The sequence below is a fragment of the Gorilla gorilla genome, chromosome 18, assembly GCF_029281585.2.
Source record: "Gorilla gorilla gorilla isolate KB3781 chromosome 18, NHGRI_mGorGor1-v2.1_pri, whole genome shotgun sequence".
Lineage (NCBI taxonomy): Eukaryota > Metazoa > Chordata > Mammalia > Primates > Hominidae > Gorilla > Gorilla gorilla.
In genome coordinates, this window is record NC_073242.2 from 77,264,938 (window position 1) to 77,291,044 (window position 26,107).

Here is a 26,107-nt window from a genome sequence, read left to right on the forward strand (position 1 = left end):
TTAAATCTATGCCACTGAGAGCCAAAGGTACCCCCATCCTTCCTCTGATGTACAACCTTAGCTGTGCCCCCCACAACACTCACTTCCTGGATCCTTCAGGCCTCCTGCCCATCAGTCTACACCCCATGGCCCTCAACTACTTGGATCTGGAACCTGTGCATGTAAATGCTTAGGGTCTCAAGACACTGAGGGACACGGCCCAGTCTGGGGTCGAGGAGGAAACATTGGGACCTCTGGAGGACCCAGGCAGGCATGCAGACATTCTTGTCCTGTCTCCCACACCATTACCAGCATTTCCGTTGAGAGACTCTTCCAGGGAGGTGGCCAGAGCCTGACTTTCTACCTTTGGCTTCTCTGCTATCTTTGCTGTGTCCTGCAACATGTCCTGGGGAGAGAGCACAGGCCCTGAGTACACGTGCGTCCACCGTGGGGAGTGAGGGCGGTGGGGCAGGACTCACCGAAGTGGCTTCCTTGTGCATCTTCTGGATAAGTTGGGCATATTTCCCCTTTTTCTGCATTAACTCACTGTGAGTCCCATTTTCACAGATTTTCCCATTTTCCAACAAAATGATCTGGCCACAAAATTCTAAGTACTGGACAGTCAAAAGAAAGAAAGCCTTCAGTAAGCACATGGAAAGATGTTTGATTTTACTATTCACCAGGAAAATGTAAATTTAAACCATGATAAAATATTATTTCATACCAACAGATGAGCAAACATTCAAAAGTTGTACAACTCCAAGTGTTGGTGATGATCTGAGGCAAAAGGAACTCTCCTTAACTATTAGGAGGATTGTAGATTGGTACAACTACTTTGGAGAACAATTTGACCTATTCAGTAACATGGAAGATTTTTGAAGAATTATGAACCAACGATTCGACTCCTAAAGCCCTACCCGAAAAAACTCTCAAACATGTGTACAAAGGTACACGTAGAAGGATGTACACTGAAGTATTTTTTTTTCTTTGTAGAAGTGAAAAATAAGAAACAACTGTTCATCTTGGAGAAATAAATTCTGGTACATTCAGATATTGGAATGCTATACCAAGGAGAATTAAATAAAGTTATAAGGCTGGGTGCAGTGGCTCATGCTTGTAATTCCAGCACTTTGGGAGGCCAAGGTGGACAGATCATGAGGTCAGGAGTTCAAGACCAGCCTGGCCAACATGGTGAAACCCCGTCTGTACTACAAATACAAAAATCAGCCAGGTGTGGTGGCGTGTGCCTGTAGTCCCAGCTACTCAGGAGGCTGAGGCAGAATTGCTTGAACCTGGAAAGCGGAGGCTGCAGTGAGCTGAGATTGTACCATTGCACTCCAGCCTAGGCAACAGAGTCAGACTCTGTCTCAAAAAAAAAAAAAAAAAAAAAAAATATATATATATATATATATATATAAAGTTACAAGTATCAACATGGAAGATCTCAAAAAACATAATGTTAAGGGAAAAAATGAAATTACCAAAGGACACAGAAAGTAAAAAATAAATTCTATAAAGTTTAAAAATATGCAAAAGGAATTTCTTCATGTCTAGAGATTCATGCATATGCTGTAGAAGTATGAAGACATGCATGGAAACAATAAACAACAAAGTCAGGAGAGCAGAAAGGGAGAACTGGAACAGAATTGGAGAGTGGAATCAATGTTTTATTGTTTAATCTGGGTGGTAGATACATGGGTTTTTATTAATTATTTTCTAAACCTTGTTTAGGTCTTAAATATTTTATACCAAAAAAAAATAGTAAAGCAAAAATAAGGGGCGAGAGAAAAAGAAACAGAAGAAGAAGGGGGAGAGAAAATAATAAGGCACTGTGGCCAATGCCATATATGAAAATATTCAAGGGAAAATGACCCAGGAGAAGCACCACCAGAAGCAGTCATTGCACTGCGGTCATCATCGGTAAGAAAACACACTGAGATGGCTCTCAATCTAACAATGGGAGACTTGGGGAATTCTTTTCTGAGAGATTGGTTTCTTTTTCTTTTCTTTTCTTTTTTATTGATTGATTTTTTTTTTTTTTTTTTGAGACAGGGTCTTGTTCTGTTGCCCAGGCTGGAGTGCAGTGGCACTCACAGCTCACTGCAGCCTTGACCTCTGGGGCTCCATCCTCCCACCTTGGCCTCCCCAGTAGCTGGGACCACAGATGCACCACAACGCCTGGCTAATTTTTTAAATTTTTGTAGAGATGGGAGGTCTCTCTACGTTGCCCAGGCTGGTCTTGAACTCCTGGTCTCAAGCAGTCCTCCTGCCTTGGCCTCCCAAAGTGCTGGGATTATAGGCATGAGCCACCGTGCTCAGCCTGTTTTCATTTTTTATAACTTGAAAAGCAGGGGTCTACTCAAAAAATTTTGAAGATAAAGGAGACCATAAAATTTGTTCTCAATTTTTACCAGCACAAAAATCTTCTACCAGTCTGTTTGCTTTGTGTGGAAAGCAGAGGAAATCCATGTTTTTTACAGCCCTCCCCAAATGTGGAGGAGTCTAACCTGAGATGAGGACAGCTGCTGGGAGGCTGTTACTGAATCACACTCTGAAATGGCAAAGGCTTGAGGATCTACGTTATCCGTCAATCACAGTCAGAGCCCTGGAAGGGTGCTAACCTGCAGCTGGTGGGTCACCAGGACGACCGTCTTCCCCCTGAGTGTCTTCTTAATGCACTCCTCAAAAATGTGCCTCCCCACGTGGGCGTCCACAGCAGACAGAGGGTCATCCAGCAGGTAGATCTGACGGTCGGAATAGACGGCGCGGGCCAGGCTGATCCTCTGTTTCTGCCCCCCAGAGAGGTTGAGGCCCCGCTCCCCAATCTGCAGACAGGCAGTAAAAGGCACCATGTCCAGACAGCGAGCACAGCCAGGTATGCTCAAATGGGTAGGCAGATGTAGCAGACAGAACCCCCTCAGTACAGACCAAGATATGCACACACTCCAGGATACCTGATAATTTGGCATTCTGGACTTAAAAATACATATATATCTCACTTATATGTGGGAGCTTAAAAGCTGATCTTGTGGAGGTAGAGAGTAGAATGATGGACACCAGAGGCTGGAAAGGATTTTTGGGGGTAGGGAAGGGAGGTGAGAATGAAGAGAGGTTGGCTGATGGATACAAACATCAAGTTAGATAGAAAGAATAAGTTCTAATGTTTGATAGCAGAATAGGGTGACTATAGCTAACAACAATGTATTGTATATTTCAGCAGAGCTAGTAGATAGGATTGAAAAGTTCTCAGCACAATAGAAATGATAAATACTCAAGGTGCTGGGTACCCTAAATGCCCTGACCTGATCATTACATATTCTACAGATATAACAAAATAGCACAGGTACCCAAAAAACATGTACAAATATTATGCATCAATAAAAATATTTTTCAAAATGTGGTTAGTAGGGAATGAATAAATTGCTTCTCAATTAATTAAAAATCTCATAACTCTCCATGTATCCCCCGAATCTAAATTTAAAGATATATGACTTTTAAAAAATTGTAACTCTTACTTAGATACAATTTTTCTAAACCTATCAACTTCTAGGAGGCAAACATTAAACTATTAAAAATTCAGATAATAAAATAAGTCACTTATTCCCAAGTCAGAGCACTGTCTCACATATTATTCTGGTTTTATTTATTTGGTTTTTTGAGACAGGGTCTCCTCTGTTGCCCAGGCTGGAGTGCAGTGGCACCAGCAATCATGGCTTACTGCGACCTCCGCCTCTCAGTCTCAAGCGATCCTCCCATCTCAGCCTCCTGAGTAGCTGGGACTACAGGCGGTGCCATCACACTTAGCCAATGTTTTTAAACCTTTTTTTTTCTTTTTTTTTTTTTTTTTTTGTAGAGATGAGGTCTCACTATATTGCCTAGGCTGGTCTCAAACTCCTGGGCTCAAGCAATTTCTCCCACCTTGGCCTCCCAAGGTGCTGGGGTTACACTGGACCTGGCCTTATTCAGGTTTTTAATCTCCATTGACAGCACCTGTCAACTTGTGGGACCGTTGGCCTGGGTTAGAGGTGTCGTCAAAGACTATGTGCACTGTGTGCACCCACTCAACAGACCAGAACTACAATGGCTGCAAGGAGCTTTACTGACGCTGGAAGGACCATCTCACACGGCACCTGCTGTGATAGGAGTTGAGGGTGGAAACCCAAGTTACTGAGCATGTTTTGCAGATTAGCACTCCAGGCAGCTGCCAGCTGGCCCATCCCTCCTTGAGGCTCTGAGGAAGTGGGAGCTGGAGTGTAAGTCCTAGTTCCTGTTCTATCCTCACTGCTTGAAGTCTCTGTAGAGAAGAATCCGAGTTGAAATGGTGGCAGAGAAACCTCCTGTCCCTGCCGTGCTTCCAGGTCACCGCTGTGTGACCTTGGACAACCTCCTTGATCTGGCCAAAGCCCAGTTTCCCCATTCATTCATTTACTTATTCATCAAACACTATTCAATGCCTACTGTGCTCTTACAATAATAACACTTACTCTAGGCTGGGCACTAGTCAAAACACTTTGTATTAACTCATTTAAACCTCAAAGCAATCCGATCAGGTCAGTACTCTTATTTATGCCATTTTACAGATGAGACCTTGTTCTTCCTATTGAAGAAACAACCTTGAATAAGAGCATTGAGCTCTCTGCCATCAAAGATTTATAGTCCCAGCTTTAAAAGAAGAAGAATAGGCCAAGCGCAGTAGCCCATGCCTGTAATCCCAGCACTTTGGAAGGCCGAGCTGGGTGGATCACATGAGGCCAGAAGTTTGAGACTAGCTTGGCTAACATGACGAAACCCTGTCTCCACTAAAAATGCAAAAATTAGCCGAGCCTGGAGGTGCATGCCTGTAATCCCAGCTACTCAGGAGGCTGAGGTAGGAGAATCTCTTGAATCTGGGAGGTGGAGGGTACAGTAAGTCGAGATCGCACCACTGCACTCCAGCCTGGGTGACAGACAGAGAACAAGACTCCCCTTCAAAAAAAAAAAAAGAAGAAGAAGAAGAAGAATTAAGAGACTACCCTCCTGAGGTTATTGAGATTATCGTGACTCTCACCTAAGACACTACATTCAAGTCACTAGAATAGCACCTTGCATGTAGTAAGTGTTCAACAGACTGAGCTATTATTAGACCATTAATATCAAGAAGGCAATGCCACTTTTATCTCGGGTGAGGGTCGTATGTGTATTAAGGTGGCTGCAGATGTAAAAGATTGTGAATTATCGGGGAAATGTTACAGTCAGAAATTTCCCCTGAGGGTCATGGCTGATGTTGCACCAGCCGGAGTGGGGCAAGGGCGATGCAGCGTTTCTCATCTTCACAGGGTCTCCGCTCTTGCTTCAGAAGAAGGAGCTTGAGGTCAGCTCTCCACCTCTGTGGGATAAGGTACCCACTTTCCTTTCCAGGTGCCTCTATAAGCTGAGCCCCAACCTCCCTCAGTGAGGGAAGCTTTGATCCTCCTGCAGCAGCTGCAGGAAAAACTCCAACTGCTTTGGGAGGAAGAGCTGGGATTCCTCCCTTCCCTGCCTGGGGAGGCAGCATGAACATAAGAGCACCAACATTACACAGAGAAGGCAGGCTCGCCTCCCTCTCACCTCTGTCATGTCTCCAAAGGGCAGAAGTTCCAGGTCCCGATTCAGGGAGCAGCAGTGGAGCACCTGGAGGTATCTGTGAAGGACAGGGAGCCATAAGGCACAGGGGACCAGCCCTCCCCGCCCATCACCCTTCCCAGTGTCGAAAGGAATGGTCTTGATTTTCATGCTAAGAAATTTAGACTTGATGGTGTTTAATGGTATAACACTGAAGGCTTTTTTCATTTCCTTCCCTCTTTCATTTCTTTTAAATTAATACACACTCTTAGTAAATATTTGACCAGAATAAAAAGATGCAATAAAAAGCAGTTCTCCTTCCCATCTTTGACCTTCATTTGCTTTTCTCAAAAGCAGTCACTCTTGGCCAGGCACGGTGGCTCACGCCTGTAATCCCAGCACTTTGGGAGGCCGAGGAGGGCAAATCACCTGAGGTCAGGAGTTCGAGACCAGCTTGGCTAAAATGACAAAACCCCGTCTCTACTAAAAATACAAAAATTAACTGGGCATGCTGGTGCGTGCCTGTAGTCCCAGCTACTTGAGAGACTGAGGCAGGAGAATCACTTGAACCAGAGAGGCGGAAAGGTTGCAGTAAGCCAAGATCACGCCATTGTACTCCAGCCTGGGAGACAAAGTGAGACTCCGTCTCAAAAAAAAGCAGCCACTGTTACAGTGTCTTACGTATTTATTCAGAAATAATCTATTCGTATATGGATGTGTACTGCATGGTACTGCATGTATAGGTTATTATTGTTTTAATGGCATTTTAGTATTCCATTATATGGTTGCACCATAAATTATTTAACCAGTGGCCTAGTGATGGACACTGGAATTTTTTCTACTCTTTTGCTCCTGTGAGCAATGCAGTGTGAACATCCTTGTATATGGGTCTTTGCTTCCATGGGTGAAAATATCTACACATTAAATACCTAACAGTGGATTTGCTGAGTCAAAGGGTTGGTGCATTTTTATTTTAACAGATATTTCAAAACTTCTGTATGAGTTCTATCAGTCTCATAGAAGACCACAAAGAAGAGCAATGACAAGATGAGAGCTGGGACTTAGGATGATTGCCCTGGAGACAATCTTACACGGGGTGGAACAGAGCAGGAGATTAGAGACAGGGACCCAAGGGCAGGGGCAGTGGGAACTGTTCAAACAAGAGATCACAGGCTGAACGAACTAGAAACAGAGATGGAGAAGACAGAAATACAAGAGATATGTAGGAAACAGGCTTATTCACGATCGGTGACCAATTACCAATTAGATGTGGAAGAAATCAGAGGAGGAGACATCTGGCTTCCCGGGGTGCAAGGTTTGGGTGATGCCATTAAACAGAGTTGCACAATTTGGGAAAAGAAGCCAGGGGTATGGGGCTGGGCAGGCAGGGTGCTCATGAGTTGGTATTGGACATAATTGTGAGGTGTCCACAGGACAACTAGACAGAGACAGCCAGTTCCTACACCTCCACATCTATGTTGTTCCCGGGGGCAGATTGCAAAACCAAGCAAACAGTCACAGGTCAGAGTCCACCATAGTTGGAAGCGTAGCTGTAGCATTCAGAGCAGTTTTCCTGGACCCTTCACTGAACAGGCTTCACTCATGACATTCAATCTCATGTCTTGGGCAGGTTAACCCGAGAATTCTAGGGCAGGGAGAAGCCATAGAGGGAAAGGAGGGATATGGACAAGACTTGGGAGATCCACGGGGCCATAGATTCAAACTCGTTTCCTCTATGTCACAGAACCTCATCGCTCCCATTTGTTTTCCTTTTCACTTAGGGGCCAAGATTTAACGAATACAAATGAAGTTCTAATGTAGCAATATTGGAGGGGGAGAGTGTATTGACTATTTTGAGCCAATACAGCGTAATAGTTAAGCACGAAGTTTCTGAAAGCAACTGGGTTCAAATCCTGGCTCTATCACATCCCACCACCTGGGTGACTTCGGGCAAATTATTTAACCTCTTGGGGCCTCAGCTGATTCATCTGGAAAATTGATATGATGGTATTTCTTTCACAGTGAGGGGTGAATATGATAATGCGTTTAAGTGGAGCACACAAGTGTTAGCAGTTGTCAGGTTACCGTTTGAAGCTGGAGGTGCCCCCAGACCAGCCACATGCCCTGTACTCTCCCTTTCCCCTCCCAGGAGCTTACCGGGCCTTGTCATATGCGCCTCCCATGAGGATGTTCTCCCTGATGTTCCCGCTGACGATCCAGGCCTGCTGGGGGACATAGGCCAGGCTTCCCTGCACCCCCACCGAGCCCTCGAGCAAGTGCATCTGCGGCAGAATGAGTCCAGCCTCAGGACCAATTGGGCCAAGGGACAGAGCCTGCCTGGCTCAGCAGGCACAGTGCCCAGGGCCCCACTGCCCTCCAGGACCTTGGGGGCTCTCCTAGGTAAAAGGGACTTTTAATGTGGCCCTACCAGGCCCACCAGCGAGTTCCAGGGACCGGCCATGAGAACATGTGGAAGCAGCTGGAGATAAGCCCAGCCAGGTCCTGCTTGGACTGAATCCAAGGTCTGCACTAAAGACACTCCATACGTTTTATCCTCTTTTTTTTTTTTTTTTTTTTTTTTGAGATGGAGTCTTGCTCTGTCGCCCAGGCTGGAGTGCAGTGGCACGATTTCGGCTCACTGCAAGCTCCACCTCCCGGGTTCACACCATTCTCCTGCCTCAGCCTCCTGAGTAGCTGGGACTACTGGCGCCTGCCACCACGCCCGGCTAATTTTTTGTATTTTTAGTAGAGACAGGGTTTCACCGTGTTAGCCAGGATGGTCTCGATCTCCTGACCTCGCGATCTGCCTGCCTCGGCCTCCCAAAGTGCTGGGATTACAGGCATGAACGTTTTTTCCTCTTATTTGTCCCAGCCCCATTCCCTGGCAGCCAGTGCCTCCATGGTCTTCACCATGCACACCAAAAGTTCCAGGCTATCTCCGAGCATGCCTGGGTATTATGGAATTATTATTGTTAGGTAGGATAATGTCATCATGGTTAGGTAGAAAAACGTTCTTACTTTTGGACATCACGATGAAGTATTTAGAATGGAAAGTGTTATAACCTCTGTAATTTAAAGTATTCTACAAAATATATGTCTATATAGTAAGGTAAATATGCAAAAACTATCAACTGCTGCATCTAGATGGTGGGTATATGGATCCCTGCTGTAGTGTTCTTCCTGCTTTTCTGCATAAGTTCAAAACAACACGTTAAAAACAAATAGAGATAGACACTCATCCCCAGCACCCTGACTTGGGACCTCATCATTCTTAATCCTTTCTCTTTTATACCCTAAAATGTTTACTTCTAGTTTGGAGCCAAGCTTTAATGAATAAGAACAAAACTTTAAAATGGCATCTCTGTCTTCCTTTATTAGAAGGAAAGTGACAGGCTCATTTACATAGGAAACTGACAAACCACTGGGCACGTAGGAGGTGGTCTTGCCTGGAGGCTGCCAGGCAATGCTGCTGTGATGTAGAACAGAGCTCTGACCTCAGGTGGACCTGGGACTCAGCCCTGGCTCACCCCTTACCTGCTGTATGACCTTGGATGAGTCACCTCTCAGAACCTCACGTACTCATCTGTAAATGGGTCATCGTGAGTATGCCTTTGTCATGGGAGGTTACCAGAGTTAGAGGGGAAAATGGAAAGCTCTTTGCACAGGACTTCGCATGTAAGTACTGAAGCTAGTTTCACATGCAGCACGTGGCTGATGTGTTAAGAGAGAGCTGGCTTTGGTAACATAACCGCATTCCAAGGAGGGGATGAGTTTGGCAATGTTCATTTGGGAGAAGGAGCTGAGGGAAAAGCCGAAGAAAGGAAGGAAAACTTCTCCCAGTGTTGGGGGAGCAAGGGACAATGGGCAGAAGAAGAAGGGGGACGAGATGGCAGCCCAGGAGGGGGTGAGGTTGGGGCTCCATGGGGAAGGGCTGGTGTAAGACGCTTGAGGAAATGTGACCAAAAATGCATAGCAGGCATCATGGGTGCTTTTAGTGTTCGTTATAAGGTGTGCAGTGTGACCCCAAAGGATCTGGGGAATGGGTTTGGGGTTTTTTTGAAACTGGAGAAATGGCCGGGCATGCTGGCTCACATCTATAATCCCAGCACTTTGGAAAGCTGAGGCAGGTGGATCACTTGAGGCCAGGAGTTCGAGACCAGCCTGGTCAACATGGTGAAACCACGTCTCTACCAAAAAATACAAAAATTAGCTGGGCATGGTGGCGCATGCCTGTAGTCCCAGCTACTCAGGAGGTTGAGGCATGAGAATCACTTGAACCCTGGAGGCAGAGGTTGCAGTGAGCCAAGATCACACCATTGCACTCCCGACTGGATGTGTCAAAAAAAAGAAGAAAGAAAGGAAGGAAGGGAAGGGAAGGGAACGGAAAAAGGAAAGAAAAGAAAGAAAAAAGAAACTGGAGAAAGGGTGTGTGAGCCACACGTCCACATGGCAGCAGACCTCAAACTCATCCACAGGAGGTGGAATGGGGGGTTCAAATCTCAAGGGCAAGGGCACCCAGCAGGCATATGTACCCCACTGCCGGAGTACGAGTAAGACTGCCCCATCCCATCCAGCAGGGCTCCTCTCCCCAGCCTTCCTTCCTTCTTTCTCCCTGTTTCTCCCCCCACATTTCTCTTCCGACGCCATCCTAAAAGGCACATACATCCCACTCCTCAATGTTATGAGTTTGGCTTTACAAAATGATTTTTATGCTCTTTTTTTTTTATAGGGACCATTGCAAGAGGGTATTGCAGTGTGGAAGAGAGACTGGACTCAACTCTCTGTGAAATAATTTGCATGATCATATTAACTTTGTGTTAATATCCTGTATCCTCACAGAGCACAGGTGAGGACAGGTCTCCAGGTGACATAAGAGGCAGCTTGCACCAGGAGTGCTGCCACAAGGTGAAGAGAGAGGGCCACCTTGATCACGCATCTCCCGCACAGTGCAAGCACAACCATTTTTGATTTATAAAAATCCCACTTGCTCAGACACCTGTGAGGAAGAAAGCAGTGGGGGGCCCCGCCTGGGGCACTGGAGCTTGGGAGGGCCTGGACTGCCTGCAGACAGGGAAGCATGTGGCCACAGATCACTTACCTCCTCCAGGATGGCTGACAACAGGCTGCTCTTACCACTGCCCGTGTTGCCGCAGACCCCTAACATCATCCCCTGCAAGCCAAGGAGGACATACAAGTGTTGGGACAGCATAGCCCTGGCATACCCACCTGCCCATGGCGGCTCAACTGTTTAGAACCCAAAACAACACACAGAAAACAAAATAACCACACAGAGCCCAAGACTCCTCAGACAAGCAAAGCTCAAGAGGAGCTTTGTGCTCAGTCCCTGGAGGCAGGTAGGGTGACCCGAGAGGAAGGAGATCACAAGGGAAAGGCAGAGGGGAATTCAGGGGTAGGTGGCAAGAACCCTGAATTCCAGATTGGTGTCTATTCTATGCAGCAATCCTGGGAAAGCCACTTAGCCTCTCTGGGCCTCAGTTTCTCCATTTGTGAAATGGGAATAAAGAAGCCAGCCTCACAGAATTTCATGCATGCATGCATGCATTCATTTATTGAAACATTCATTCACCCATCAAATAGTGATCTGAGTTTCCTCTATGGACCCAGTAATGAAGACAAGACCTCACATTGAGCTCAGAATATAAGCTGAGGGGATGCGAAGACAGACAGACTACATAAATAAATAAATATCAGATGGAGATAAGTGATATGAGTAAAATGAAGTTGGCTCTTATGACAGACAGAAAGTTGGGGGTTGAGGCAATTTTAGATGAGTCAGCCAGGGAAGGCTTCTACAGAGCAGGTGTCATTGCTGCCCAAGAGCTGTGAGAACACTGGTGGGAAAGAGTTCAGAGGTACAGGTACAGATTTGGAGGAACCCGGGCTCTAAGGGCAGTGAAAAGTCAATGAAGGGTTTAAGGAGAGTGACTTGAATTGGTTTATGTTTTAGAAAAATCCCTCTGTCATGGTATAATGCAGCTGCCCCCAATCTTTTTGGCACCAGGGACCAGTTTCATGGAAGACAATTTTTCCACCAACTGAGGGATGGCAGGGGATTGGTTTCAGGATGAAACTGTTCCACCTCAGATCATCAGGCAAGATTCTCATAAGGAGTGTGCAACCTGGATCCCTCTCATGCACACTTCACAATAAGGTTCGCTCTCCTATGAGAATCTAATGCTGCCGCTGATCTGACAAGAGGCGGAGCTCAGGCGGTGATGCTCACTGGCCTGTTGCTCACCTCCTGCTGTGCGGCCTGGTTTCTAACAGGCTGTGGACCAGTGCGGGTCTACCGCCCAGGTGTCGGGGTCCCCTGGTATAATGGATTTTGGAGGGTCAGAGAGACAGAGGATGGGAGTGGGGCGAGAGATACAAACTACCTATTGGGTACAATGCACTCTATCGGGTCACGGGTGCACTAAAATCTCGACTTCACCACAATACAACTCCTCCGTCTAACCAAAACCCACTCGTACCCCAAAAGCTATTGAAATAAAAAATATATATTAATTATTTAAAAAAGGAAAATCCCTCTGTCTGCTGTATGGTAGAAGGCTCATAAGAAGGCGAAAGTGGGAGCAGAGAGGTGGATGAGGAGGTTCTGGGAGCCGCGTGACAGTGGCAGGGATAGGGCAGTGGAGGGGCTATGGTGAGGGTGGCAGGTTTGGGGCAGATGTGGAAGTCAAGCTGACAGGCCTTGCTGGTGGATTGGATTCGAGGCAGGGAAGGAAAGGAATCAAGTGTGACTTCCAGGTCCTCAACCACTGGAAGGATGATGATGCCATCTCCCAGGAAACAGAAGATTTGGGGAACTCGTCAAAGGGGGTGAATATCAAAACCTTATTTCATTTTAAATGTTTGATGGACATTTAAGAGAGATATTAAATAGGCAGTTGAGTCTGGAGTCCAGAAGATACTTCAAGGCTAGAGATAATAGCAGAGAGATAGAATTTAAAACCGCAGGGCTAGAGATGATCACCAAGGAAGAAAGTATAAATAGATAAGAGACAGTAGATATTAGATATTAACACCTATTACTACTAGATATTACCTATTTTTTAGACATTTATCATTACATATAGATCAATATCTATTCTATATCAATTATTATAAGATATCAATATCTACATTAATAGATGACAGAGAAGGAAAGAGGAGGGGCGAAGAGGAGACAGCAGGAAGCTAATCTTTGTAAACATTAGGCAGAGAAAGAACCAGATAAGGTGAGTTCACAGAATAACCAAATTCAAACACAGGATAGTGCTTGGCACATACGAGGAATGTAATAAATGTTAGCTGGGTCTCCTTTCCCTTCTCCTTTCTGTGTCCTTAGTTCTTCCAAGGACAAGTACACAGTACTCTCATATTATTTTGAGTCTTACCTAAGCCAAAAAAATTTTAAATGATAGATTAATTCACATTAAAAAATGAACGATATCCTGTATTTGCCCTCCATGAAAAATTTGAATTTTAAGGGGAGAGATCTTGGAGAGGACAGTTTTTAACCAAGGAAATGGTGGGGCACCTGGCCAAGCTCCTAGCCTCAGGTCCTGAGAGCCTGGCAGCTGGCCTGCCTGCATGGCCTGAACAAGGCTACCTTGGACACCACCAGGTTGATCTTGTGCAACTCTGGGCCCAGGCTGTTCCCTTCTTCCTCTGGCCCGAGGGCATCTCTAGGCCTGGTCATCCCCTCAGAAGCATGCCCGTTCCTCTCCAGCTCCAGTGCCCCATTGACGATCCCGGGACAGGTCTGTTGCCATGACAAGGTGGCCTCCTCAAAGACCAGAGCTTTGCTGGGGTCTTGTAATGTCTGGACATAGAAAACAGGGCTCTCCTGGAGGAAAAACTTCTGTAAAGACAGAAAGAAATAGAGGGAGGAGGAATACAGTTCTTTAGTTCAGCAGGAATGTGTTCCCAGTTTTACAAGCCTGCCAGTTGGTATGGTTTTGTGAATTTCTAATAAGCAGTAAAAGTTTGCAGAAGTACCACCAGTTAGGAAAGGCCAGTTTCTATGGGTGAAAATTCCAGGTCAGTGTTTTCCAAATTTCAGACCACCGGGCCACTCTTCCATATTTGCAAACACTGCACTGTCAACTGCAACTCTGCGCTCAGGAGGTTGACTAAGGCCTAACCTACATTAGCCTCATCCCAAGTGATGATAGCCATTGACTCATAGGATTGATGTTTTTCTAATTAAATTCTATTTAGATTGGGCTGGACATAATGGCTCATGTCTGTAATCCTAGCACTTTGGGAGGCCAAGTCGGGGGATTGCTTAAGCTTGGGAGTTTAAGACCAGCCTGGGGAACATAGTGAGACTTCCATCTCTTTAAAAAAAAAAAAATCTACTTGTAGCTATTGAAAATAAAAAGCTCTGTCTGTGTCCTACACTGGGGAAAGGTCATTTGGGGTCATACATTTCAAAAGGTGATCATCAGCAGGTCAATTCTCTCTGCATCTCCAGCTCCCTGTCTATAAAGCACAAGGGTTGAACTACATAAATTCAAGCAATTAAAAGAATGGAGGGGAGTATGATCCTATGGAAGTCAGGTTACATTCACATATCCCTACCTGGAGATATGCTTAAGAGATCTAGAAGGATGCTTCTTGACATTTTGGACTCTCTTACCCATCCTTCTGAGCTCAGATTGTGGCTTCCTCATCTCTGCCCCCTCCACAGGTGAAAACAGGCACAGAAGGGGAGAATGAATGGGCGAACCCAGTGTCCCATGGGAAGGAAGGCAGCAGTAGAAGCCTTCTCATAGCTGCTGAGAAGTCAGGGAAGCGCACTGGGCTGGTGATAAGCAAAGCACTGTTTGTGTTACTCAGAGCAGCCAAGCTCATTCCAGCCTCAGGGCTTTCACACTTGCTGTTTCCTCAGCCTGGTCATCATCACTCAAAGTCACCTTCGCAGGGGCCTTCCCTAACCAGGCTCTTCCTAGGAACCCCCAGCCCTCCCCAACTTACTCCCTAGAACAGGCGTGTCCAATCCCTTGGCTTCCCTGGGGCACACTGGAAGAACTGTCTTGGGCCACACAGAAAATACACTAACACCAACGATAGCTAATGAGCTAAAAAAAAAAAAAATAGCAAAAATAAAAATCACCTAATGTTTTAAGAAAGTTTACAAATTTGTGTTGGGCCACATTCAAAGCCATCCTGGGCTGCATGCGACCTGTGACCCAGGTTGGACAAGCTTGCTCTAGGACATCACATTGTTTTATTGGCATCATGGCTCTTCATGTGATCTGATCTAATCCTCTTTGATCATTAATTTACTTGTTAATTGTCTGTTTCCAATACCAAATCAGAACTCCCTGACAGCAGGGACCCCTGTTCAATACAGTATTCTCAGTGCCTGGCTTGTGGTAGGAGCTCAATAAATATTTTTTGCATTAATGAGTGAATGAGTGGTAATAGGTCGTGGACTGCATGTACATAAAAGTGGAGTGACTACAAAATGACTTTTAAGAATTGGTTTAGATTAGGGTTTTCAAACTCAGATGCCAGCTATGTAAATAAGTGAAGTGGACCATTTCTAAGATGATAAATGGTAAGTAAAATGCAGCTCCAGGCCTGGAGGTGCAATAGGGTATGGTAGAGACTGCAGCAAACTGCAGCTAAATGCCTCCATCTAAACAAGGCAGATATTGCCTCAACTCCAGCAGCTTGTGGCCATGGTAGAATGCGGTCCAGGGTCACTAGATCTTCTAATCATTCAAGAGAATTCAAAAATCTGGGTTTTCACATAAAATGTCCAAGTTTTTCAATGCAAGCAACATCTATGGTGTTTTTCTAAAACAAAACTATCTATTGGGGTAACTCTATGCAAACCTGGATAAAGTCTGCAGAGCATCTGTCTGAGACCTGGTTTGGACACACTATCCTAAGATCTTCTTGGGGACTGAGATCTGACCCGATTCATCTGTCTTCCCAGGCTCCTCACCAACCTTGGAACAGGAGGTCACTGAGTTAGCTAATCCCTCTCTCGACCTAGGCCTTGGCCAGGGGACGTGTTCTGGAGGAACATCATGGGGGCTGAAGGCAGAGGAGCGTCCAAGCAGGGGGCCTACGGCCAGTCCCCTGATGACCTACCTTGAACCTCATCACTGCAGACTTGGAATTCGTGAGACCTTTGACTGCAATAGGCACGAAGAACACTGACAGCCGAAGGAGATTCAAGGAGGCCAGCATGCTGAAGGCCTGGATAAGAAGGGGAGGAGGCGGTGAGGGTCGTGGCCCTTCCTGCTTCCTCCATTCCCTGGCACCCGCATCCCTGAGCCACATCCTCAGCATCCAACAAGCAGTTGCTTCATCCAACAGAGGCTAAGCTAGTGTTTGGGGGAGACTGGAAAAAGCTGGGGAAAGAGCACTCGTCCTGGAGTCTTAGAGTCAAAGGCCTAGTCCCTGTTGCAGCTTAGCCACTGACATCTCTAGCTTTGGGCAGGTTGCCCCTACCACAGCCCAGTTTCCCCATTGGCATAGTGAGAAAAATCATAAAGTGCATACAGGAATAAAGTCGGGAAAAAACAAGAAAATTCATGTGAGTGAGCATTGCTTCGTTTCAATGTAGCTTGGTGCTATTCTTGCTGTCAAGGTCCTATTTCTTCTTCTTTGCCTTAGATGTTTGTTTTCTTTCTAACATTCAACATCTCCTTACCCTTCATGCCTAACCCATGCTGCACTGTGACTACAGCAAAACACCTTAGGCTCTCAGGACCCCAGAAGGTGCCCCCCTGGAGGTGCTGAAAGAACCTTCCAATCCATACCCATCTCTCCTTCTTTCTTCTCCTGGTTTCATCCAAAAATGAACTCCAATGGAGCAGGAATGCCTTCGTCTAGACCTGCCTTGTGTCATCTCAGTGTGAGCCTCAAGTACCTCTGAAAGTATTCCTTCTATAGCGCCCCCAACACCCTCAGACTTCTCGGGGGTGTTTTCCTGGTGCATGCCTGAGCCGAGCAGAGGGGCCAGCCATCTGGGGCACACACAACCCCTTGGCTGCAGACTCTCAAATGCTTCCCTTCTTGCTCTGGGTGCTGCCTCCTGGCCTCCCCAGTTGGATTACCACCCCTCCAAGAGCAGCATCCTGTCTTATTCTGCTCAAAGAGCTGGGATTCCTAACACTGAAAGGCAGCTGCCACTTCTCAGGGCCAGGTTCCGACCACGAAGGGAAGGACTGAAGAAGCTATACCTTTGTATTTAAAGTGCACTTCCAGGGCCCTTATTTAGGGATTAGAGGAACTCCACAACCTCAAGGTGTTATTCAAATTGTCAGAATTTTAACTACAAGTACCACCTCCCCCACACCCCCGATGGTTCTGCTGTCCAGCCCGCCCACAGGGCTATCCAAGATGTCACTTTTTCAGATGGGTTGAGATGGAAGACAGCACTGTACTTTTGTCTGGAAAATCAAAATCAACATATAATGTCCATTTACAAAGCCTTCAGACCTTTGAGGGGCATGGCTAAAAAAGGACACATGAGAAAATTCCCAATCATGATGGGGAGAAAACAAAGCCCCCCAAACCCTTACCATTGACGCTGTGAGTTTCAGCTTTAAGGATGTGTGGATGAGAACCCAGACTGCTGTGGCCACTGTGGGGATGACGAACAAGGTTATACTTGTCAGGCTCTGGACAAGCCCGCACTTCTCCAATAGTTTCCTTTCCTTCCTTCTTAGGTCTGGGAAATAAAAAAGAAATACACCAAAGATAACCACAAGAACATTCTCCAAAGAGCACAGCACCATCCCCAAAGCATTAAAAAGAAAAAAATCCTCAAGAGGTGAGAGGGGCTCAGCACACCATGCCATCACCAGGTTTGGAGCAGAAAGTCAGACTTTCCATACCTTCAATGATTTTTGCAAATGGTTTCTCCCATGTGTACATTTTAATCAGCTTAATGCAAGTGAGAACTTCACTGGTCACACGGATGCGCTGGTCGCTGACCTCAGATGTCTGATGCTGAGCCTTCACAGCCATTCTTGTCATGAATACCTGGAGTCAGGATACAACAAGTTTGGAGTTGATCTGCAAGGGCTTCCTTTGACAAGGGCAGGAGAGTTCAGCCTGGCATAAGTAGGGCAACTGGGTGTATTTCCAAAGAAAGGTTTTCCAATCGAAGCTCTCCAGGCCACTATGCCTTAGAGCATCCCAGGGGCCTTTCTTTCCTGAGTCCCAAGCCAGGCTATGGCTACTTAGACAGAAACTAAACCAAAATGGTTCCTCTGTCTTCTGGAACCCTAAACCCTCTAATAATTAAATCATCTTTCGATCAGAGTGACTGCACTCAGGAAAACACTCAATTTCAATAATTCGGAGGACACATAATCCAAGAATCATTTCTGTTTTCTCAATTTTATTTCACCTGAATCTTTGGCAACAAATATGCTTCCCTTTCCCCATTATACTGTGCTCAGACAAATGTTAAATGCTGGCTGTGTTATTACATCAGCACATTCTGGGTAGAACAGATGGAACAAAAATCTCGCACAGAGATTATCTACAAAGGAAAGTTGTCGAAGCAGATAATCTCCCATAGAAAGCTACGAGGTAGACTTTGCACATCACATTCACCTCTTATTTACTTATTAACTGAATGTTGTGGCCAGAGAATAGTTTGAAGTAGGGAGTGGAGCTGAATCTTAACCACAATGGATTGAAAGGTCAACAAGAATCAATGTTCTCACTCAGAGCTATCCCAGATTCCAGAGCCCTGGGACTTCTGGGGCCCAGCATCAAATGGGTGACAAAGAAAGACATTACCTCCAGCGGGAAAACCAGGAGATAGCATAAGATGGCAATAAATGCAGTGTATCCAATAATGAAGTAGGAAGAAATGCTGCAGATGACCAGCGATGCGCAGGTGATCAGTACTAGGGGTCCATAGCACACCCCTTCAAACAGGTAGTTTATGTCACCGGTGAAGAAGCTGATGGCCTGCAAGACAGCAAGTTGATGGGCACAGATGTCACCTCCCTGGGTACCCAGAAGGGGTGGCAGGTGGCCTCCCCATGCCCTCTCCTAGCAGGAACGCTTGAAAGGAAGGGTGGAAGAGTAGAGACAGACACCCCAGGTTCACATCTTTCTTCTCTCTGGCTGTGTGACTCTCAACAAGTTACTTTACCACTCTGAGCCTCAGCTTCTCCATCTGTAAAGCTGGAATAATTATACTTACTTTATATGGGTTTTGTGAGATTTCAATAACATAGAAAGTGTCTGCACACATAGAATGTGCTCAATAAAAGGGATATTTTACGATTAATACTACTACTATTACTACTGCTACTGAAACCATGCCCCAAAGAGTTAAAGAAACCAGTAACTAACAGAAATTCTTGAGTTTGTAGGATAGCAGTTACAGAAAGAAACAACTTGCTGAAAGTCTCTCTGCTTGTAAGATAACAGAACTGGCTAAAATCGGTGGAACAAGTATGGCTAACTAGAGTCTGTGCAGAACCAGCTTGCTAACATCACAGCCTAAATTTTCACCACATATTTCATACTAATTCCCTGTGAATTTGCAAATGGGACCCATGAAGAGACATGAAGAGATCACTGCATATATACAAGGGCTTTTCAGACCTCCCCTCTCATTCCACCAATCACCTACTAATCTCAGAATCCACCCCTTAAATCTTTCCTAATAAAATCACTGTCTTAAAGCAAGCACAAGGAGACAGATCTGGGCTGGACTCCTGTCTCCTTGTGAGCCAATTTGCAATAAAAAGCTTTTCTTTTCTCAAAAACCCAGTGTCAAAGTATTGGCTTCTAGCACATTAGGCAGTGAGCCCCTTTTGCTTGGTAACACCACTAATATCTATATTCCAGAGAATTGCTTCTATTCTTCACTCGATTCTATTCATTCTACTAATAATAATAATATTAATTAAATTTTCTCCTTTTTTTTCTTTTTTGTTATAGATTCTTCTGCCTACTTCCCCCCTCCCACATATACTGCCTGGCTCAACGCTATATAAAAAGTAACATTTGGCCGGGCACAGGGAGGCCAAGGTGGGTGGATCACTTGGGCCCAGGAGTTTGACACCAGCCTGAACAACATGGTGAAACCCCGTCTCTATAAAAAGTAGGAAAATTAGCCAGGCACGGTGGCACATGCCTGTAGTCCCAGCTTCTCAGGAGGCTGAGGCGGGAGGATTACTTGAGCCCGGCAGATCAAGGCTGCAATGAGCTGTAATCATGCCACTGCACTCCAGCCTGAGCAAGAGAATGAGACCCAGTCTCAAAACAAAAACAAAAACACAAAATCTTACATTCCAAATCAGGAAATCTTTAAAGAACAATTCACTAATGTTTTCTAGAATTGCCAGTCTGAATCCCTTACAAAGTGATTTGCTTTTAACTTTCACCTAAACTCCTTCCAGTTTCCAGGACGTGCCCTAGTGGGAGCCTTTAAAACATTTAAAAGTACATCAGGGAGCATAAATTGGTATAGCCACTCTGAAGGGCAATTTTAAAGTATCTTTTAAGATTAAAAATTGCACAAAACTCTATGATCTGGCAATTTAATTTTTCTGTTGCGAAACATTCACACATGTTAGATGAAGCACATACAAGGATGTTCATTACGGCACTGCTTACACCAGCCAAATGCTGGAAACATCTTACAAGTTGGTGGAAAAGGATTTAAAAAGTCCATCCCAGGCTGTGCAAAGTGGCTCACATCTACGATCCCAACACTCTGGGAGGCTGAGGCAGGAAGATTGTTTGAGGCCAGGAGTTCAAGACCAGCCTGGGCAACATAGCAAGACCCCATCTCTAAAAAAAATTAAAAATTAGCCAAGCATGGTGGTGTGTGCCTGTAGTCCTAGCTACTCAGGAGGCTGAGAGAGGATGATTGCTGGAGCCCAGGAGGTCCAGACTGCAGTGAGCTATGATGGCACCACTGCACTCCAGCCTGGGTGATAGAGTGAGAACCTGTCTCAGACAACAACAAAGTCACCCCAGAAGTAGTAGGTAATCTTGGGTCCTAGAGCTAAACTGTCAGAGCTCATGCCCCAGACTTGTCATTTACTAGATGTGCAACCATAGACAAGTTACTCCACGTCTCTGTGCCTCTGTCACCTCATCAGTGAAATGGAAATAATAATACAACCTACTTTCTCATATTGATTTGAGAACGGTGCTAGATAATGCATATATAGCACTTTATTCAGGCATGTCAAAAGTACTGTAATTATGATTCAGCATCACTGAATAAAATAATGATATGGTTTGGCTGGGTTCCCACCCAAATCTCATCTTGAATTGTAGCTCCCACAATCACCATATGTTGTGGGAGGGACTATTCTCATGACAGTGACTAAGTCTCACAATATCTGATGGTTTTATATGGGGGGAGTTTCCCTACACAAGCTCTCTCAGTCTCCCTTGTCTGCCACCACGTAAGATGTGCCTTTCACCTTCCGCCATGATTGTGAGTCCTCCCCAGCCACGTGGAACTGTGAGTCCACTAAGCCTCTTTTCCTTTATAAATTACCCAGTCTTGGGTATGTTTTTATCAGCAGCGTGAAAATGGACTAATACAAATAAGGACGATCTATGTGTGCTAACTGGAAAGCTCTGGAAAGCTCAGTCACAATAAGCAGGAGGGAAAGCTACAAAGCAACACAAAGATGTAGTATCATTGATGTAAAAAATCCCCCAAAAGCTATGTTCTACATTTTCTATTGGCAAAACCAAGAGGAGGACGCTATGTAAAACATAGTACCACTTACATAAAAATACACAAACACAAAATCGAATGTTTTTTATGGGTAACTTGCATGTGTACCTAAATGGACTGTTTTGGTTTTGGGTATTTTTTTTTTTGAGACTGGGTCTCACTATGTTGTCCAGGCTGGGGTGCAGTGTAACAATCTTGGCTCACTGCAACCTATGCCTTCTGGGCTCAAGCCATCTTCCTTCCTCAGCCTCCCAAGTAGCTGGGACCACAGGCGCACACCACCACGCCCAGCTAACTTTTTGCATTTTTGGTAGAGATGGGGTTTCACTCTGTTGCCAAAGCTGGTCACAAACTACTGAACTCAAGCGATTCATCCAACTCGGCCTCCCAAAGTGCTGGGATTACAGGTGTGAGCCATCCTGTCCAGTCAAATGTGCTTTAAAAGGTCTGAAGTACAAAAACCAAGTTGCTAATGGTGCTAATCTCTGGGCACAGGGGAAGAAACTAGGCCTAAGGCAACTTCTATACTATTTTATTTTGTTTCCAAGGAGAATGTATTCAGATCTTTTTAAAAAATTAATTTTAGTGCAAGAGAAAGGACAAAGAAATGTTTTTAAGTAAAAAAATTTTTTAAATTAATTTAAAAATAAAATGTAGGCTGGGAGCTGTGGCTCATGCCTGTAATCCCAGCACTTTGGGAGGCCAAAGTAGGCAGGTCACCTAAGGTCAGGAGTTTGAGACCAGCCTGGCCAACATGGTGAAACCCCGTCTCTACTAAAAATACAAAAATTAGCCAGGTGTGGTGGCACACACCTGTAGTCCCAGCTACTCGGGAGGCTGAGGCAGGAGAATCGCTTGAACCCAGAAGGCAGATGTTGCAGTGAGCCAAGGTTGCACTATTGCATTCCAGCCTGGGCAACAATAGGGAAACTCCAGCTCAAAAATAAATTAATTAATTGAATTAAATTAAAATGTATATAAGCAACTGCCTAGAAATCCTTACTTCAGAAATTACTTTCATCTCCACTCTCAAATAGACCATTTTGTTTTATGCTTCTATGAAGATGTTTGAGGAAACTGGATTTTGCATACAGCAGGTGCTCAGAATATACGGAAAGGAACCAAGCTAGGCCTCAGCACAGGGCTCCTTATTGAGGCGGGTGACTGCAAGGGTTGAAGACCCGGACTCTGCAGCCAGGCACCATGTCCAAATTCAGGCCCCAGCACTTAGCAATCACATGACCTTGTACAAGTTACCTACCCTTTCCTTGCCTCAGTTTCCTCCTTTGTGACAATGGGGACAATAACAGAAACTGCCACACGAGGGATGTTAGAGAACTGACCAAGCGAATGTAAGTAATGACTTGGAGCAACGTATGGCTAAGAGTAAGTTAGGGGTTGTTACGATGACTTTCCTGAGATAAACAGGGAGATCTTTTAGCTGTGGGTCAAGTGCAGGAGGACAGTGGAGCTCAAGGCCTAATGGAAACTAACACTAATTGTACAGCTTACACTTGTCAACCACTACCCCATCTACATGCTTTACATGTACAAACTCACTGAATCCTATGAGACAACAATCCTATGAGGTTGGTTCTATTATTATTCCACAGCTTCAGAGAGGCTGAACAAATTACCTAAGGCCACAGAACCAATAAAATGGTGAACAGTAATAACCATAATGATTCCAATAAATACCTAATATTTGTTAGTGCTTGCATTTATGGAACGCCTCTACTTGATGGCAATGAATAATTCAGCAGATGTTTTTGGAATATCTGTTCTGTGTAATTCAGGTGTTGGGCCTTTTGAGAGACAGAGTGGTGAAACTGAAATGGTTTGTGTCTTTGAAGGGGGCTCATATTAGTAGGGCAGCCAGATTTGTGCAAAAAGAACTGCAAATGCTTAGCAGGGAATGCCAGTAGAAGGCTGGGTTTGGAGATCCCGTCACGGAGGAGAGGAAAAATAAACTGGGTCTTGAAGGATGAGTGGGATTTTTAAAGGGCTGGGAGTGGGAGTGACATGAGCAAAGTCACCAGGAGGGGGATGTGTCCGGTGTATTTGAGGACTGGAGGTTAGCCCAGCCTAGGTGGCAGGAGGAAGTCAAGCTAGGGCTAGAGGAGAGGACACAGGAAGAGATAAGGCTGGAAAGGGGCTAATAACAGATCACAAAGGGGTTTGGCTTAAAGGAAAGGAGCCAAAGCAGTGTTGCCTTTTCCAAAAATTAAAGTATCTGTTTCAATATCAAAGTAACCCACAACCCTCGAGGCAATTGGTAAACCACAGAAAAATAAAGATATCAAAATGAAATAGATGAAATCCCAGTATCCCCCACAACTATAGGTCATAAGTTGGAGTTTCTTCCTCCATTTCTGTCAATGCTTGTTTGTGTTATGCTGTAAAAAAAAAAAAAAAAAAGCAAGAGTAAGAATGGACAGTAACAATAACCAGGCAGGTGAAAGGATTCCTTTTTTGCAGATAAGGAAATTAAAACTCTGAGATGTTACCAAAAATTGCTTTTCCCTGGAAGATTTCCCTAAGCCATCAAGTCTTCTCATACCCTCACCCTCAGGTTGGCTTAGGGGATGCACTTTCCAACATGCTTCTACTTGGGATTTGTGTCTTTTTGTTCAGGGGCCTATCCCCAGGGTCTAGAACATAATCTGGCTCAGAATAGGCCTCAGTAACTATTTGGGGTGTGTGTGTATGTGTTTGAGACAGGGTCTCGCTCTGTCACCTAGGCTGGAGTACAGTGGTGTGATAAAGTTCACTGCAGCCTTGAATTCTTGGGCTCAAGCGATCCTCCTGCATTAGCCTCTCAAGTAGATGGGACTATAGGTACATACCACCATGCCTGGTTAATTTTTGTCTTTTTTTTTTTTTTTTTTTTTTTTGAGACAGGCTGTCACTCTGTTTCCCAGGCTAGAGTGCAGTGGCGCGATCATGGCTCACTGCAGCCTCAACCTCCCTGGGCTCAGATGATCCTCCCACCTCAGCCTCCTGAGTAGCTGGGTCTACAGGCATGTACCACCAAGCCCAGCTAATTTTTTTTTTTTTTTTTTGCAGGGTTGGAAGTAGAAATAGGGTCTTGCCATGTTGCCCAGGCCAGTCTCAAACTCCTGGATTCAAGCAATCCTCCTGCCTTGGCCTTCCACAACTGGGATTACAAGACATGAGCCACCACAGATGGCTGATTTTTGTTTTTGCTTTGTTTTGTTTTTTGGTAGAGACGGAGTCTTTCCATGTTGCCCAGGCTAGTCTTGAACTCCTGACTTAAACAATCCTCCTGCCTGGGCCTCCCAAAGTTCCTACTTGTTGAATGAATGGATAAATCCTCTCTAGTCTCTGAATGTAAGTGGCATTTCCTGCATTATTGTTGACCTGCTTTCATGACACACAGGCAATTGTTAATGGTTATCCACACTCAACCTAGGAATTATTTTCTTTCTCTTTCTCCTTCCTCTTCTAACCCCCTTTTCTCCCTCTCTTGGCCCCCAGGGCAGTTATGTCCGGAGGAAGGATAGGGAAGCATGGCCCGGAATAGGCAGTCCCAGCTGCTTACCTCTCCTGAGGTGATGTGTATTACAGACTTAAATTGGATGAGCTTCTCAAAGGCAAAGGAGGAAACAGCTGCTCGGAACCTGATGGCTGTGCGCTGGTTGATGATCCAACTGGAGGAGAAACTCAGAGACTTCACACATTCGGAGAGAAAAAGGGCAAAGCAGAGTCCCACTCCATGGACAACATTCCCCAACTGCTCTTCTGAATATTCCAGGATCTTTGGTATAATCAATATCTACAAGGAAATCGGAGTTTGGATCATTCAGACCACCTTGCCAGACACGTTTGATGTTTTGTTGCTGGAAGAAGGGTTGGGAGGTCTGATTCATGCTGGGGGTTTGTTGAAGGATCAAAACTGACTCAAGTACAATCCTGCCCTCAAGAAGGTTAAGGTCCAGTTGGAGGAGACTTAGGAGTTCAACTGACCCAGTTCTGCAACCTTAGGTGGCTGTCCTCATCCTGACAGGAGACAGGGGACACACACAAAACAGTGATTTAGGCGTTAACAAAGTGGCTTTACAAAGGTGTGGACAGAATATAGGAAATCCAACAAGACCTGGTGGAGCACCATGAAGCTGGTGACAGCAGGGAACAGTGGCGTCCTTAGACCTAAGGGGCAAGAGCAGGAAGAGGTTCTGTGGCCCAAAAGGGGTGAGGCACACAGAGAGGGTCTGGACAGGAGCTCTGGTCACCAGCCTCCAAGGACAAGGAGGGAGGCCGCCTGGGGAATATGTATCTTGACCTCATCTTCTTCCTCCTTCCAGTCTCCTATTAGAATCTCCCACTGGTCAACCCCAACCAGAAGCCAGAGGGCAGTGGGGGTCCATTAATGTGATCCACATTAGGGGCACAGGGCAGGATGGAAAATGATGGAGAGTGGATCTAGAGGACCCGGCACCTAACTGTCACCCGACTCAGTTATCTCTGTTCTGTCATCGACTGCTGTTTCTTCCTGACCTACATTCACCTCCCCGTAGCTGGTACCAGTGCCTCAGTTTTCTTCTGGGAAGACTCCCACCTCCCCTATTGGTGCAGTCTAGGCTGGACTGTAAATCAAAGTACCCCACTTCTTCTGGCCAACCAGTGATCATGTGACCCCAGCTGGCCAGTCAGACTCTTTCTCTCATATGAGACTCTTGGGCTGAGGAACTGGAGAATGATGGGAAATAGAGCACATTCATCCCAACCATGTTACCTGGAGAAGACCATTATTTCCTGCTACCTACATTCCCAGAGTTGCTCAGCCATTTCTCAGAGGAGCTAACATGTGCTGAGCCAGGCCAT

At 45.5% G+C, this 26,107-nt stretch overlaps 1 protein-coding gene across 2 annotated transcripts in view; it reads right to left on the reverse strand.

The window, feature by feature from the left end:
- Positions 1-26,107, reverse strand: part of ABCC11 (ATP binding cassette subfamily C member 11) — a 78,589-nt gene that overhangs the window by 31,985 nt on the left and 20,497 nt on the right. For both annotated transcript variants that reach the window (XM_055366642.2, XM_055366643.2), the window contains 12 exons: positions 24,825-25,058; positions 18,343-18,516; positions 17,427-17,574; positions 17,112-17,260; positions 15,673-15,780; positions 13,175-13,426; positions 10,658-10,729; positions 7,717-7,841; positions 5,566-5,638; positions 2,601-2,804; positions 459-593; positions 289-385 (listed from right to left, as the gene is read on the reverse strand). In XM_055366642.2, the coding sequence (XP_055222617.2) occupies positions 289-385; positions 459-593; positions 2,601-2,804; positions 5,566-5,638; positions 7,717-7,841; positions 10,658-10,729; positions 13,175-13,426; positions 15,673-15,780; positions 17,112-17,260; positions 17,427-17,574; positions 18,343-18,516; positions 24,825-25,058 (1,771 nt within the window). The remainder of the gene's footprint in view (positions 1-288; positions 386-458; positions 594-2,600; positions 2,805-5,565; positions 5,639-7,716; positions 7,842-10,657; positions 10,730-13,174; positions 13,427-15,672; positions 15,781-17,111; positions 17,261-17,426; positions 17,575-18,342; positions 18,517-24,824; positions 25,059-26,107) is intronic.